Raw genomic sequence first — 17,673 nt, 5'->3', positions numbered from 1 at the left:
TTCAAACCTTTGTTTCTTCATGAAGAAATACAGGTCTCTGTTTTTCGGCAAGAATACCACAGCAATGGTATTTTGTTCCTTGTGCTTCCTCTCAGGAGATACAGGATGTCAGTATGTCTTGTCACTGGGGGCGTTATCTTTCATCATCTACTTAAAGTGACATCTGCCAGATTTGGTTTCTTAGCTGTAAAGTCACTGTTGTTCCTTTCATAGTTATCAAGTATCTTTTTGCAAGGTATTTTGCAATTATACAAATATCCTGTTTCTCATCACAGTTTCACCTTATTTTAGCATTCCTACTTGCTAAAAACAAATAAAATACTTGGCATAATGTCTGATACATTAATTGCTAATTTCATTCTCCTAACATTGGTAAACACAGTAGTTCTAACTATTTCAATATAATACAATGAGAGCTCCATAACATTGCTCAGAAACATAATGTCGAATTGTGATATGATTCTATTAGAGAAGTAATTTGCCTGCATGAGTATTAGAGACAACATATACCAAATCATTTTCAGCTATTTATTAGGAATAAAATAGTTGCTATTTTTTGGTTTAGGAAACTTGGTTTTAAGGAACTGTTGCTGTGCTAAACACCTTCATGTACATGATATGATATTAGCCATCACTGACCCAGTGTTTATGAAGGTCCCGGTGTCATTTGATAATTTGATCTTTATAATAACCTTTAAAGAAGTGTCTTGACTTTACAGATGAGCAAACTGTGGCTTAAAGGAGTTAAATGACTTAACAAAACCACACAGCTTCTAAGTACCAAAGTGGAGGTGTAACTTCAAGTCTCTCTGACTTCAAAACATGCTAGAGCATTCAAAAATTAGGACAGAACCATTTAAAATTTAAAAATAATTCTCCATCTAGTGCCATTGAAAGAAGATTGTGAAATGTATGTCTTACAGTTAGTAAAGGAGCAAGGCTCCAGCGATCTATTTGAAGCACTAATAGGTGAGTGTGTTCTATGTATACCTTATTCCATTTCAAGAAAGTCAGTCAATTGTCTTTTGCATTCTGGAAGGATATACCGCATCCCAATTAAGAAATTAAATTTATTAAGAGTTATTTATTTAAAAAGCTATCTAGTAAGTAATGATTATTAAATCATTTATATTTATTAGAGATTTAAATCTTACTGGAAATAAGATTATTTGTTGAGGTAGTTCAGATAAAGCCAGTACCACTAGAACTAGCCACTTAAGTAAAACAAAATGTAATTTTTCTCAAGTTTTGCAAGTCCTCTCAAAGTTAATACCTGGCATAAATAAATAAACTGGAAATATTTTGACTCAAGGTTTATTTGACCTATTTTTTGAAAAAAATAACACAAATCTCCCTTTGCTACTATTACTACTAATAATAATATCTCACCTATTAGAAAACTTCAAGATAAACAAAACTTATTTGAATTATTAAAAATGGAATGTTAAAATGCATGCATAGAAATTGATTAATCCATTAATTTATTTTTCAATAAATGAATAGTCTTAAATTTCTTAGACTCTTTGCTATCATGAATTCATGACATCAGCAATTATTAAAGTTTAGTTACTACCAGTTTTCTTTCCACATGCTGCTTTCAGCAGGAGTTGCCTTATAAAGATGACATAAGGATGTGGGAGAACCAGAAACATAGTTTTATTTCTGTAAATAAGAAGCTGTCTTAAAACAAAAAGCAGTCTTCATTAATGACATTAAAAAATGGTTTTGAGAATTAGAAAAGTGCCTACTCCAGATTCTTAATTCGTATGAAGCGGTTTCTGTCTTCAAGGTTTTACTGGCACTGACTAATTAATTTATCTTTGCAATACTGTTACCAGACAGGGACCGGCCCAGAGCAGGCCTACCTCAGGCTGGCCTGTAGTGTGTGGGTTCTTGATTTCGTGTACAAAAGATTTCACAATATGAGCCCAGATGGGTGTGAGAGTATATTTATTAACACTGGTGACAGTGAAATAAAGGGAGAAATTAGGGTAGAAAAAAACAACAGGAGAGAGCCTAGAGCCCGTGCTCTGCTTTGGCTCCCTAGAAATGTTATAGGAAAGAAGTGAGCCAAGGGAGGTCAGAGAAAAAGGGAGCCTTGGAGACAACCAGGGAGTGAGCAGGTCGAGCTGCCGCTGCCCACTACTCCCCTGGTTGCAAGTATGCTGGGGACCCTTAGAAATGAAAAGCACATGCCCCAGAAGGGACATGGGCGTGCTCTAGAGGGAGCCTGCACTGAGTCTTTGTCTTAAGGGCTTTTTATTCCCCCCTCCCCCCCCCTTTTTTTTTTCTGCAGGTGAGAATCTTAGGGGAGGGTTTCAGTAGAACATTCATCAACTTTCCAGGTGTATTTTTAATATGCTCGTGCATCAGAATGAGTGTATAGGGGAGTTTGGGATTATTATTTGGTCTGTTTTACTTTTATCTTAGTTCTGTCTGGCTTTAGTGGGGTTTTTGTTATTTGTTCCCCAATTTCATCTGAGTATAGCTGCCACTAATGGCATTGATTGGGTCTTTGTTCTCTGTTTTCCCAGGCCAGGGAGATTTAAGCTCTGTATTCTCTGGTTAGGGAGGAGGGTATTAAGCGTTTGCTCTCAAGTGTCCTTGGTTGGGGAAGATAAGGTCTTGCGATTCATAAGCTGGCTGCAAGCTGTCCAAACTGTTTGGCCGTGTTTAGTTTTCTTGTCTCAGTTTCCCCATTCCACCTGCCCAGGGATTCCTAAATTCTTACTATCCTGCCACAATACAACTGAGAAATAGGCAAACAAGTTAAATTGGAATAGTGCGTATGTAGCATTAAAATTCTTATGTTATTAAAAAAGAATTAAAAGAGATAGTAATTAGTGAGAAAACAAAAAGCAATAAGCATAAGAAAAATATGTAAAAGAGGCAATAAGAGGTGTGGATGCACTTAAAAATCTAGGAGTATGACCCTGATTGAGTCTGAGAGTCTGTCCCCAAGAGTAATTTCCCTTGCTCGACATTTGGTCCTGTCCAAAATGTCTGCAAAACGTTCACGGAGATATTTGGTCCATGCTAAAAGGTCCTTGATATTTGGTCCTGTCCAACACATCCATGGACATATTTGATCCACACCAACCCATCTACCTAACCCCTTGTGCCATTACTAGCTAGGCTGCCTAGGCAAAAAAGGTGATTATTGCCAATACCGCGACACACTATTATTGTACCAATAAAACATGATAGTATATTTTATGAATTAACCCTGTAAACCAGAAGTATAAATAAACATATGGGCTGTATGAACCCAGGGACATTTTCTAAGCTTGGACATCTTGGACAGGGTCAAATATCAAGGACCTCTTGGCATGGACCAAATATCTCCACGGACATTCTCGACAGGACCTAATGTCTGCTAATTATAATTTCCTGGGGCGTGTTGTGGGGAGAGGATGATGTGGGTTTAAGGGTCACAGTGATTTATTGGCTGTACTTGCCATACATTTACACCAGACCACCTGCAATCTATGAATCTACTTCGCCAAACACTTCAAAGGGTGTTTCATAAATTTATCTTTCTCCATATAAGAATACTTATATGGATACTTTTTTGCTTGCCTAAAAGCTGTCATACCTCTACTCCTTTCCACAGAGTGTAAGGAAGTAGTAAATTCAGTTGATTGTATTTAGGTCCCTCATGCTCTTGAAAATTTCACTTCTGAACTTTTATTTGGTATTTTGCCCAGTTTCTTAATTTATTGTATCTTCACATGACAGTTTTCCTGAATGCTTTTCCCTTTCACATTAGGTATTTCCTAAAGGATGAGAGCCAATATAAGATCATGTTCAAGGTATAATAATTACACCATAGTCTCAATATTTTATATCTCTTTATTTATAATGGCTTTTTTGTGACAATGTCCAGGATTCTATTAGTCTTTTTGGTTGCAGAAGAGCCTTGTGTTGCATATATAATTTAGGGTCATTTTTATTTTTATTATGTAGTTAAGGGGACCCTAACTAATGAGTAACACAGCAGATCTTCTCAGACCTTAGCCAAAGTAACTCTTGCTCCTGTATTCGCCATCTCAATTGGTATCAGTGAGGTGCGCTAGTCACTCATCTAGAAGCCTGTCCTTTATTCTACACTGCCCTCCTTCAGTCCCAACCCTGTGTCCAATTAATCACAATGTCCTTCCAGTTTTACTTTCTACATATATTTTGACCCATCCTTCCTGCTCCCATACCTTTGGGTCTCAGCTAGCTGACTTCTGTAGTTCCTTTTAAAGAGTCAGTCTCAGTGCCATCTCCTCTAGGTTAGGTGTCCCCTCCTGGTTCTTACTCTGCCCCTGCCTGTTCCTATCGTTTATCCATCTGTGATCCTGTCCTGTACCACTTCATGAACTTCTTGAAGGAGGGAACTCGATGGAACTTATTTACTGTTTTTTCTTTAGTCCTTGATTTAGTGCCTGGTATATTTAAGGTGTTGAATAATTGATTGTTGACTACATGAATGAATGAATAAAATTTCCTTCAGCTACCTCAATGCCTGTTTTATATGCCATACTAAGACAGAGTCATCATCCAATTATCCGAATGTAATTATGTTGACTATATAATCATTTAGCTTCAAAGCACTTCATGAACTTCTAGTAGTGTTTGTTTTTGTTTATGTTTTAGTATTTTTTGGTTTTGTGTGTTTGTATGTGTGTGTTTTAAAGAAGGATAATAATAATTTTCAAAAACTTGCCTTTAAGTGTGACTTTTCTTATCACTTTGTTTTAAGTATGTAAGTAATTAAGCACATTGCCTTCACTATCAGTCAAATCCGGATTCAAATTCTAGTTTCCCACTTGGACCATACTTAACTACTCCTTTGCTAAGTAAGTTTTACTTTGAGTAAGTTATAATATGAACTTTATGCAGCTGTTTTATGTATGCATGTATATGTAGAGAATGCTAGGTGAGATATAGTAGGAAGACATAACTTGAGTCAAGAAGTCAAGGTATGACTCTGAGGATGTGACACTTAGCTGTCCCTGTTGATGCTTTGCCCCATATCCCTCTGCCTCCTGAGTTCACCTAAAACTGTGGGGGACAGTTTCTACTACTAGCAACTTTCCAGCTCATGTGCTACATCTCTTTTTTGTGGCTGAGGGTACAAACAAGTGTAGTCTGGGGAAGGAGGGGAGTTAACCTCCCCCAGGAGCAACCTTCAATCAGTAGAGAATGGGAGGTGATTGATGGATAATGTCCTGATCCTGACCTCCAATGAAGTGATTCGAAGGCATGTTTTCCCTGCTATTTCTGAGTCTCCAAGGAGAGACCTGGCTACAGCGGTAACACACCGAATAATGTACCTATTACTAGTTTCTCTTCTCTCACTTTTCCCACTTTTTTTAGCAAATGCTTCCTAAGATCACCTTCCAAAAAGCTATCTGCCCCTAAGTCCTTATGTCAGGGTTGGTAATTGAGGTGACCCAAGTTAAGCCAAAGCTTAAAGAATGTGGAAGCTATAACTGACCAAGGTAAACTGATCGCTTACACGAGGGAGGGAGAGGGGCATTTTAGTCATTGATGTTGCTCTTTGAATTTTCTTTGAGAACTTATTTGCTTTTTTAAAAAGTCTTTAACTTATGCATTTGCATATGTCAGTCTTATTCTAAAACTATTGAAGTATTTGTGATGGTTGAGAAACTCATGTTGTATTTCTCTGGTTCAGTCTTGGTGGTGATTGATAAGAGATTATTACTGGTTATATGTTTAAACCAAATTCCTGGGTAGAAGTGAGAAAGCCAAAAGGCTGCACATTTTATCAATTTGCTCATCAACATGGAAATAAATTAGAATGATGAAAAACAATATACTGTACAAATGCCTTTATAAAATTATTTCTGACATCTTCTTTGAGATACATAATTTTGCTATTGAAGCTTTTATTTTAGAGTTATTAGTAGCCACTCATTTCAGTTAGTGTAGTGAAAATGGATTTTATTATTCCCATTAGTCAGCAAAAAATAAAAATGAGAATAAACCCCTTCTGAAGATGCAGCTTTCATTAAAAAGGAAAGAAAACCTAATTGAAAGTCACTGTAAATTTTGAATGATTAATTTCATGCCAAATAAGTTATTAGAAGTCTCTGATGGATAAAAAAGCAGTCATTTGCAAAATTGGAAGGCGCTAAATCCAATCTAGATATACTTCTCTATTTTTTTTTTAATTTCTACATTGGGAGAGATAATATAGAAACTGTTGTATTTTAACACAATAGCCTTTTGCTATAGATAGCTTGTAATGCTGTTAGGCTCTAAACCAACTAATTAATTTCCCTCTGGATTCTTTTATTTCAGTGGATAATTTTTGTTATAATTCACTATTTTCTTGTGTTTTTTTCCTAATAATACATCTGGTTCATATTATTTTAAGCATACAAAAAAATCTAGGGTTTTTTGTTTCTTTTTTTGGCTTTGTTGTGCTGTATTTTGTTTTTGTTATTATATATTTATTGTATATGATATAGTATGTGTATTCATTATACATAAAATGTGATATATAAATAAAACATATAATAATAAATTACATATATATGCATATATAATTTAAGTTTCAGGCCCCTTTAGAAAACAGGGGGTCAAAATTTATAAACTTTCTTCCTAAGTCTTCCCCAATTTTTTTTTTAATCCTCACCTGAGGATATTTTTTCCATTGCTTTTTCAGAGAGTGGAAGGGAGAAAGAGAAACATCAATGTGAAAGAAACACATCCACTGGTTGCCTCCTGCATGTGCCCTGACCAGGGCCAAGCCTGCAAACGAGGTACATGCCCTTGGCCCGAGTCGAACCCAGGACCCTTCAGTCCACGGGCCGACACTATAACTACTAAGCAAACCAGCCAGGGCCCCCAAATTTTCTTTATACAAAGGAAAAGTAGCTCTTCAGTAACCAGCATTTTCTGTTCTTTGTGTTTTTAAAAGTGGACATAATATGCTGAACCTGGAGAGTTCATTGCATCTAAAAGTTAAAAGTATCTGCAGGTCTAGATCTATACGTGCAAGATACCTTATTCCATAAAACTGTCGTTCATTATGAGATGAACAGAAAACAAATTGAAAACATAATTGTGTAAAAGAAAATCGTGTTGTTTTTTTTAAATTTTTATTTATTTTTAAAATATATCTTTATTGATTTCAAAGAGAGGAGGGAAGAAGGAGGGAGAGAGAGAGAGAGAGAGAGAGAGAGAGAGAGAGAGAAATATCAACGATGAGAGAGTCACTGATCGGCTGCCTCCTGAATGCCCCCAACTGGGGATTGAGCCCACAACCCGGGCATGTGCCCTGACCGAGAATCGAACCTTGATCTCCTGGATAGGACCTAGGGGTCAATGCTCAACTGCTGAACCACGCCCAGCTGGGCAAATCTTTTTATTTTTATTCAGTATAACTTGAGAGATAAAGAGTACTCTTTTGGAGAAGACTAATCAAACTAAAAAGGACCCCCAAGTAAATTGCTCATCATGATGACTGATTTGCAGTGGACATATAAAAGGCAATGGTGATGTTAGAGGGAATAGCTTGCTTTAGACTTGAAACTTCAGATTCCCTTTGTAAGCAAAGAACAGACCAACAGACTGTAACAGCCCAACTTTATTCTTTTCACACACTTCAAACATGTAATTACCAGAAAAAAAAATCCTTTATTATCTTCTAGGATTCTGGTTTTAAAAGTCAACTACAATAATAGCGTGTAAAGTAGAAGCATCAATTTTTTAAGGGGAAGGCTTTTCATACTGCATTTACTATTATGTGCATTATTGATTTTCTTTTCTGGTGTTGTTCCTTGCAGAGAGTGAATCTGTCTTTCGATTTTCCATTTTATGGCCATTTTCTACGTGAAATCACTGTGGCAACTGGGGGTAAGTGGTTTTCTACCCATTCACCCTAAATAATCTACAGTATTACTGCGGTTATTATTTTTAATTCACTCCATATTTCAAGAGAGACATTTATTGGGAAAACCATTGTCTTCTATCAGAAAGTCACAGGTATAAATAAAACCTAAGAATGACTAGTATAGCTTTTGGAAAAACTTTTCAGCAGAAAAAAATGTAGTTATAATAATTTTCAACTTAGATTCACCACCTCTACTTTTCTCCTGAGTTTTAATTTGTTTTTGATAGTATGGTAAAACTCCATGAATGGGACTGAAGTAGAAAGAAAATGTGCTTAAGGAAACTGTTGAGGCATTTTTATTTTCTTTTAATGTATATAGTTGATAGGTAGATGTAAATATATATACACACAACCACATGTATATTAGCTTTAATTATTTGTGTCTTTCCTTTAATGTCACCTGTGTTGACTGACAATTCATTTAAGGGGTCTGTTTTTTAATCCATGCTTGAGGATATGTTTTCACTGATTGCAGAGAGAGAGGAAGGGGGAGAAAGAGAGAAACATTGATCCGTTGCCTCCTTGATCAAGGATCGAACCCACAGCCTAGGTATGTGCCCTGATCAGGAACTGAACCCACAACTTTTCGGTGTATAGGATGATGCTCCAACCAACTGAACAACCCAGCCAGGGCATCTGACAATTCATTTGAGAGCTTTAAAAATAAACGCTGAAATTCAGTTTGAATACTTTTAGTTTTATTTTTCTCCATAGATTTGGAGAATCATTTAGAGATTAGCAATACCCTAGAAAGGCAATTACCAGTCTTTATAGTACATCACAGAAGTCAGAAATATTTTAATCTTTGAGTGGTGCTGGCAGAGGTAAGCAAAATGCCAAGGACTAATATGGGGGGATAGAGAAATTGAAGAATGAGAGAAAAACATAAAAATGGAAGAGTAGCAGTTAAAAGAAATCCTTAGATGTGATGAAAAGACTTCAGAGCATGCAGGACTAAAGCACCACAGACCAGAGTCCTTCTCTGTCCCAGCGTTTTGTTATTGCTCTTCTGGATGGTGTGGAAACCATGTTGATTGCTCTTCTCATATTTTAATATAATACTCAGGAGATATGTAGGATTCCGAAAAAGAAATGTAATCAGAAATGCCAACGATCAAATACATGTTTTGAGCACCCCCTCTGAGCAATGGCAAATGCAGCTAGTCTGCCTTAGGAATGTATGCCTAGTGGACTATCAGACAAGGTGAAGTTGACTATGGAGGTTCCTTAGAAAATACACATGATGAAATACAGGTTCCTAGGGGTGATAAAGCTCAAACATCTGTGAGAATTCTTTAAGGCTTTGTAGAAAAAAATATTGTTTAAGGTATTCCTTGAAGGCTGTCACAATTGGGATGGTTGTGTAGGGAAAGAATGGATTCCAGGGAGGAATGGGTGGCATATATTTGTGATGGTAAGTAATCGAGTGTAAGTGAAACTGGAGGTATGCTTACCAAAAGTGTGACATATTAAGATGAAAAAAGTAGGTTGGGACAATTTATATAATGTCTCAAGGATCATTTTGAGTCATTAGGCCTTAATTAGGTAAGTAATCAACTTTAGATAAATCTAGACACTTGTATAATGCCCTAAAGCAGCGATTTTCAACATTTTTCAGCTCACGGCACACATAAACTAATTACTAAAATTCTGTGGCACACCAAAAAATATATTTTTTGCCTATCTGATTTTCAAAAATGGTATAATTTTGATTAATTCACACCCAACAGTTATTATTTATTGGCTGTTATCGTTTTTTTATTTTTCTTTGGCAATCTAAGGGAAAAGAGGTCAGTGCCCCTGGCTAAACAGTCAGGTATCGCATGTTTTAAAAATTCTTGCGGCACACCAGTGTGCCGTGGCACACCGGTTGAAAACCACTGCCTTAAAATATAAAATACTACTGAAGTTAGTACATATGATTGAAAGAACATTGCAATAGTTTGTGTGACAAATATTGAGAGTTTTGATGATGCTATCGCTTCAAACCAAGGGAGAAAATGATCCTATGAACAAAAAATTACAAACTCAAGCAAAAGAGCTAGTTTTAGGGAAAAACTAAAGTTCTAAAACTATTAAATTTTGTGGAAAAAGAAGGACTATACATAAATAAAAATTACACAAAGACTGTCTTTTTGAGCTCACCATGTATTTCTGTGCTAGTATAGTGCCAGCCATTTAATAGGCGTTTAATTAATGTGTTGAAAGATTGAATGAAAAGGGGAAAGGCAAAATTAAAAGATTGCCCCTATAAACCACGAATTACATCATGCTGTTTCACATCTTTAAAGTATGCTTGGGCAAGGCTAAAATAAAGTTAAATTAAATTAAAACTACGATTAACTATTATTTTATAATATGGACATTAGTCATGTTTTCTGACATTTAAGTTTCTAGTGTTCCACTGAATTTTAAAGTGAATGAGTAATCACATTTGTTCAAAATGTATACACATGGTGATAAAAATATGAATAGTTAGCAGTTTCAATTTCTTAAATTGTTTTATTTTTAAAACACATGTCAATGATTCAGCCAATATCAAGAAAGATTTTCCTTAGCTGAGTTGGTAGGAAACAGATGGCTGTATCATCTTCCTTTGAAAAGATCCTCAAAATAAGTGAAAAATCTGTTGTCTTCAATAATCTTTATCTTCAATGAAGAAAATTCTAGTGTAAAGAAACTTTTTTTTTTTCTCTACTTAAATGTGGTACTATGGAACTTGCATGTGTAAATTCATACCCTCTTTAGAGAAGCATAAGCAAGATACTTTAGACACTGAGCTGGCTTTCTTCAGAATGAAACCAGAATCTCTGCTTTTGGCTAAATACATACCTTGTTTGCACTTTCATTGATGATTCATTCAATCAGTCAATATTGATTGAGCCCCTACTATGTGAAAGGCGTAGTACTCGATACTTCAGTGTATGTAGAGAAGAAAAAAGTGTGGTTTCTGTTTAGGAGCTTAGAATCTAAGAAGAGGGGGCATATGACTAAGCAATAAGAGAAGGCCAACTTTCAGTGCTGAAGGAGCAGAAGGTTGGATCAATCAAGTACGGCTTTGTAAAAGAGCTAACATTAAACATTGGCCTCAATGGAATCTTAGTAGGCAAAGAGGCAGGTAGAAAAGAAGTGGATAAGGAAGGGACATTTCAAACAAGGGGATGCTGAGCTATGTGATAGTGCTGAGCTCATAGTGAACACATTTGAAGTTCCATCAAGTAAATGTGTTTATTTTGAATGGAGAATTAGAGTGAGAGTCTACTGAAGGGAAGATGGGAAGAATAGTATGAAGTACTTTGAACATTAGAAATTTGGATGATATACAGCAAGCACTGGATTTCTTTGAGGGAGAAGAAAAACAGATATGGCCTACTCTTGGCCATGGAGAGAAAGGTAAGGTATGGGGGTGAAGACAAAGAGAACAATTAGCACCAGGTTTTTCAATACTTCTGTGCAGGTTAGAGTGCCTGAACTGGGATGTGTGCACTGGAGAAGGAGAGAAGGAACCAGTGAAAGACGCACCATTTGAGCTGTTTAATCACTGTGGTTGCAAAGATTTCCAGCCAAAAAGATCCATTAGGACTCAGTGAATAAAAGCTAAGAGCACTTAAAAGAGGACTTGTGAACCAAAGAGTTTTGATGGATCTCTTCTGTGATTGACTAGGTATTGTAAGCAGATAGACCTGACCAACAAAGGCTTATCACCTTATAAATCTTAAAAAACTTGTTACTGTGAAAGACTTGTAAGAAAAATAGAAACCACAGTCAGGTTAAATAACGTTTACTGCAAGATATTCCAAATAGATTAGGGACTAGGATTTTTAAGTAGGAACACATAGGTTTCTATGAAACTGAAATGAATAGATAAATTCTCTTGATTATGTCTACAAATTCTTCTTGAACTTTTTTCAACATTGGATTTGGTGGAAAGTAAAATGTTAAAATGGATATTTTAAACTACAATGCCCTTCATTTCTGCTTTATTGTTTTCCTATTGCCCATGTCTCCCTTAAAATATTTCCTCTCTCTTTCTCTCCCCTCCCTCCCTCCCTCCCTCCCTCCCTCCCTCCCTCCCTCCCTCCCTCCCTCCCTCCCTCCCCTTTCTTTCCATAGACACAAATTTATTTAAAACTGAAATGAACTTGAAGATAATGTCTTGTGTTATTGCTAGGATTAACACCATTTCAAAACAAAGTAGTTAAAAAATGCAAATATATACGTAATTTACTGTGACCTATCTTTGCATGTTTTTTATTATGAATAAACAAATTTTCAGTTAAAATGTAAATAAAAAATAAGTAGTTGGTCATTTATTCATAAACTACAAAGATGAATCTTTGCTTATTTCCCACTTTAATTTTGTTTCAAAAGCTTCAATCATCCACACAGTAATGCACAAAATGAATTGGAAGTACCATCTCATTTTCTGGTTCACTGGTAGCATAATATGAATGCATTAATTTATCTTTCCATTTAAAAAATACTTTAGAATATAAATATTTCAAGCATTAAAAAAGATAGTCCTCTGCATTTTATAACAGTATTTTCATTAATGGCATCAATAATTTGTATTGTTTGCATATCACATTGCCTTTTATTTTCTTTCTATACAGGTACTTTAATGGGTTCTATTTTATTATTAGGCTGCTAAGGTGATCTTTTAAATGCTTCAAAAAGTAGATTTATGTTTAAAGATTTGATTTTTAATCCCTGCAACCATCACTAGTAATAACATTTTATATGAGTCTATCATAGGTATAGATAACTATGATGAGGAAGAAGGGTGGGGTGGAGGGTAAATGCTGCTTTAGATAATAGGGAAGAGAAGAGGTGAAGCCATCCAGATAATTCTGGCACCAAAATTTCAGTGTGCAGACGGATGCTGATTCATAATTTAAATAGTGGTGGAATTGCAGGCAGTTGTACAGGAAATTAGGAATTAAAAATGACATGAATTGAAAAGATAAGATGAACATATATTGTTTATATTGATTGTAAAAAGAATTTGCCCTCCCTGTCTTTCTACACAAATTCCTAGTGGAGATTTAATAAGAAAACCATTTAGAATTAGATCTATTTTATTTTGTTTTGCCACTTGGTAATTAATAAAATATAAAATGTTCATTAAGTAATCAATTTTTAATATCTGAAAACTTAATATATGACAAAAAAACATCAAACAGGAAAAAGTAAAATATAAATCTCCCTTCTTCCCCTGCCTTCTGGTTCTCTAGCTCCCTTCCCAAGAAAAAAACAACCAGTACTCTTTGACTTGCATTTTTTTTAATTCAAATTTGGACTAATTTTCTATAACTGGTCAAAATCATTTGTTTTTTTCTCCTTTAAATTCCCAATAAGAGAAGTTAAAAAGTAGTGCATATTATCTTGATTGGGTTTTCAGGAAGTATATTATCAAATACTTCAGCTTCTTTTGCTGTTTAAACTTTCAAATAGTCATATTTTAATTTGAGTTCCAAATAATATTCCATGCTTTTTAGAGGGACTTGATTAAATAATCATTATAAAAGGCTTTAAGAGCAGTAGAGAGTTATTACTCACGATGACCAATTTATAAATATCAATCTCCATCGACTTTCAAGTAAATAACCTCATGTGACAACTTGTCGCATCCATTAACTTTCTGAATGTAGTGAAAAAGTGAATGGAATTATTTTGTCTTTTTTATTATTATCAGCACAGAGCAGAGATCATGGGTATCTGGAGATCTGACGCATGAAGGAAAGGTACTGAAGGGATACATGCTGGACAAAAGTCAATCCGTTCCAATTTGCTTCACTAATTTCAAGTAACAAACTCAGGTCTCAAGGGCTCCTGGACAGAGGAATAAATTGTGCGGTGTCTGCTATGTGGAATCTAAATGATTCTCTGGGATTTACCTCTGAACACCTGCCAGTTTGTCTGAGCCGTCCTCCTTGATAATTTACTCTAGTGTCTAGTGTCCAGCAGTAGATTCAGCGGATTCGCCAACATTACTACGTTTCTTTTTCTGGGGGCTTTATGAATTGCATATTTACAAGCCCTTTTGTTTCTACAGCATATCAGCAGGGCATATTTCATTAGTACTGAAATATGGATGAGAGTGAAGTGTGGTTCGAGATTAGAGCACAGGAGACCCAGGGAGGGGCTGCCCGGAGCTAGAGCTGAGTCAGTAGCATCAACAAGAAAAATACCAGAGGCAGAAGCATGGGTAGGACGGAGGACACTTAGTAGAAAAACAAGAGAGAGAGAGGACTGTTGCTACGAGGTACATAAGTCATGACTGGGGACAGGGATGGGGGCAGGTTGATCAGCGGAGATGAGGGTCTACATAAAAAGTAGGGGGTTTTTGGTTTGGTTTTTTTCTCAGGCTCACCCTATGCCATTGTCACAGCAGCCACAGAGGAATCTACTTGTCAGCAGCCTTTGGACATTCACTTAGGAACATTTGCCTCAGGAAAGCACCCTTTATACTCTTGCGGATCCAGGCTTTATTTGGAACATTGGCAACAAGCATTTTTTGCTTGCATTCTTCCTTACTCACTGCATCCATAATTCAGATAAATAACAATATTACACAGATGCTCAAATACATCACCCAGTTGAATAGGAAGGGAGCCTCGGTGACTCTGTTTAATTAATAAAGTAACAACATACAGCAGATGCTCTGCCACTGTTCAGTCCTGGAAGAGAAGGGGGGAAAAACGCTAAGCAATGCAGCACTGGCCATGGACCCTGGCCATTTAAGAAAAGAGTTCAAAAGAGCTCCCTCAATTCCTGCTGAAGCCAGCATCTGAAATTCATTTTCTTGGAGCAGCACTCTGGCATCTAGGTTAAGATGAATGCACTATAGATTCAGAATGTATGGATTCATAAGTCAAGCCAGTCATAGCTGTGTGATCTTTAGCAAATTACTTAAACTCTCTTGTCTCAGTTTCCCAGCCTGTAATATAGAACAATAAAAGTACCTTGATCATAGGGATTTTTGTCAAATAATATATGCCGTTACCTATTTCATACAAAAGGCTACAGAAATACATATTTATTATTATTACACATAAGTGTTGTCTTTTATTCCTTTCAAAATACATTCTCTGTAAAGCTGGGCCTACTTGTTAGTTTATCTGTTGTTTTCTTCAATGGCATTATCCACAGCACAGGAGATGTTTAGGGACTTAACTCACCATCACCCCTAACTGCTCCCATTAAAGGCTGGCTCACCCGTTCATGACTGGGAGGTATGGTAGCCTGTAGAGGACTTCGGGTGTCCTCTTGACTAGCATGGGGTATATAGATCTGTCATATCTAAGTGCAGTGCAGATATCCACTAAAGACCACCCAGTGTGACATTCTGTGAATATATTACTGTCTGAAAGTTCTACAGAAGTTAGCAATTTTGTAACACATGGCAGAAGAATTTTGCAGTGTTTCTCTAATTGCGCTATGAGTGGTCATAACTGGGTGCCAGGCATCAGTATAATCAGCAGACTACACGTATCATTTGCTTTTATTCTATCCTTTGTAGAACAAGAGTATTAAGAACAAGTCACCAAAAGCATGAAGTTAATTATGACTAAAATGATAGGGCTAGAAGATGGATCTTCTCCCAGTGGCACCCAGGCTGACTCATAAACTTGAGAATCACTTAATTGCTAATAATCCAACGTGAGAATATATTAAAAACCCACCCTGAATGCAAATTAATTATTTGCTTAGTTGTATTTATGTGTGATGTTTTACCTTAGAATTAGGAGGCAGGATAGCCTTATGTGTACTTATTATTTCAATTCTACCTTCATTCTTGGGATTTTTTCCTATTTTTTAAGATATATATCACAGAAAACCAGTAGGTACAATGTCAAAACAGCTCAAAATTATGTTCTCAGTTCAACTGATAAGCTCTGGAGCTGAAACACAATGTTAAAAAAATAGGTCTAAACATTTTGTTGACTGTTTCTAATGGGGTTATGGTGGGTTTAGATGACCTTGCTGATCTGACTAGCCTCAAGACTACAAAGAGATTTTCATTTAATTTGCTTGAAGTATCATTCAAATGAAAAATTTCTGAAGGCAAAAAAGAAGGGGAGAATGCCTTTAATTGGTTTATTATCAATTTTCACAGCTACTTTAAAAACAAAACATCCTTTTAGTTAATAGTTTGTAGAGAAAATCCACAACACTTGTAGACTAATCCAGAAAAAAAGAAAATTAAAAGAATTTAGAACAATTAAATTTTGTAAAACAAATGTGTGAGAGTGAAAACTTTCATTTTTTAAATTGTAGTGAAATATACATAGCAAAAAATTTACCACTTACAGATTTACCATTTATGAAGTTTTAGTCACTGAGCTCAGCTCTGAATCAATTTTTCCTTCGATAAGTGATAATCTCTATAGTTAATTTATCAGTCATTCTGAGTAACTGAGACACCCTGCAGAAGCTGGGTGAATGGCTCTTCTCAGTGAAGGCACAGAGTCAGGGACTGGTGCAGGTCAGAAGCCATGAGTTCCTGACCACAGGATTCCTCAAAAAGGACAGTTACACAGGACAACAGACAGCTGTTGGCCACCTTCAGTAGACACACTGTTGGACAGATGGAAAAACTGGCCTAATGGGATAGCTCAAAAATACCTCATTCTAGTATTTGGCCAGGAACATGTAGCATGAAGAATTTCAGGACCAGCTACTGAAGCTGTAAGCGTTGGTAGAGGGTAAGGATTGCATTAGCTCTGTGTCTGTAAAACTCTCTCAAGAAATCTGTGGCTTTTTAATATTGTCCAAATGGTCTCTTTATTTAGTGTATTCCTTGTCCACTAAGTAAGTGTTCTGCATACATACAGAATATACAAATTACTTGCTTTTTCTATGTACATATAAATGACACACTTCTCTGATCAAGGACAAAATGTGTATTTATTTTTCCTCTAGAGTCAATGAGTTGTTGGTACAATGGTTGGTCCTACAGCATTTCTCCTGCAGCTTGGCACCGTTAGTGCCAGGCTCTCACCTACTGGGGGAGAGGGGGGAGCTGCTATTCAATTCTGTTTCAAAAATCTTATTTTTCAACGTTTCATGCTTAGCAGGTGGCTGCCACTGAAGTGATAAAACGTTAGAATGAATAACAGATTCTGCCTCAGAATTACCCGAAATATTTTCTTTAAATGTGGAGATCTGGGCCCTGCACCAGACCTACTTACACCGACTGATCTAGAATTTCTATTGGGGGTGAGGGAGCAAGGACTCAATGACCTAGTTAAAAGATGAAGACAAGGGAGGGATGATCCTAGTAAGGGCCTTTAAGGTGAGTTTGCATAGCATGCACATTGTTTTTGCCTAGGATCCGTTCCATTTCAATAAAAATTGCAAAATTTTCCAATGATTCAAGTTTCAAAATGCATGCAAGATTTGTACTTTTATTTAATTATTTTTATTTTATTCAGGGACACATGGGAAAGTTGATGTGAATAGTGGAGATTAAAAGCCCCAGCTACCTCTAGGCACCACCACTCCCTATTCAATTAGAATTTCTGGCAACAAGATTCAAGAATCTGATCTTCAGAAATTCCTCAGGTTATGCTTGCTAAGGGGACACAACACATTTTAAGGAACAGAGCGCCTTTATGTAACATCTGGTCAGTGGAAGCTCTGCAATAAAAACGAACTTAAAAAAATCTTTCTACTTACACATGTTACACATGGAGAAAGCAATTAGAGATTTTAGGCAGAAATTCAGCTACAGCTGCCTATAAACCATAAAAGAAAAAAAA

General features: G+C 36.2%; 1 protein-coding gene across 1 annotated transcript in view; it reads left to right on the top strand.

The window, feature by feature from the left end:
- PLXDC2 (plexin domain containing 2) overlaps positions 1-17,673 on the top strand; it is a 396,924-nt gene that overhangs the window by 204,322 nt on the left and 174,929 nt on the right. Inside the window, exon 4 of the mRNA XM_081132248.1 lies at positions 7,803-7,872. Within this exon, the coding sequence (XP_080988374.1) occupies positions 7,803-7,872 (70 nt within the window). The remainder of the gene's footprint in view (positions 1-7,802; positions 7,873-17,673) is intronic.

This window comes from Miniopterus schreibersii, assembly GCF_964146895.1.
Source record: "Miniopterus schreibersii genome assembly, chromosome: 1".
In the NCBI taxonomy this organism is placed as follows: domain Eukaryota; kingdom Metazoa; phylum Chordata; class Mammalia; order Chiroptera; family Miniopteridae; genus Miniopterus; species Miniopterus schreibersii.
The sequence above is the reverse complement of the archived record's forward strand: the minus strand, read 5'-3'. Positions and strand labels throughout refer to the sequence as shown.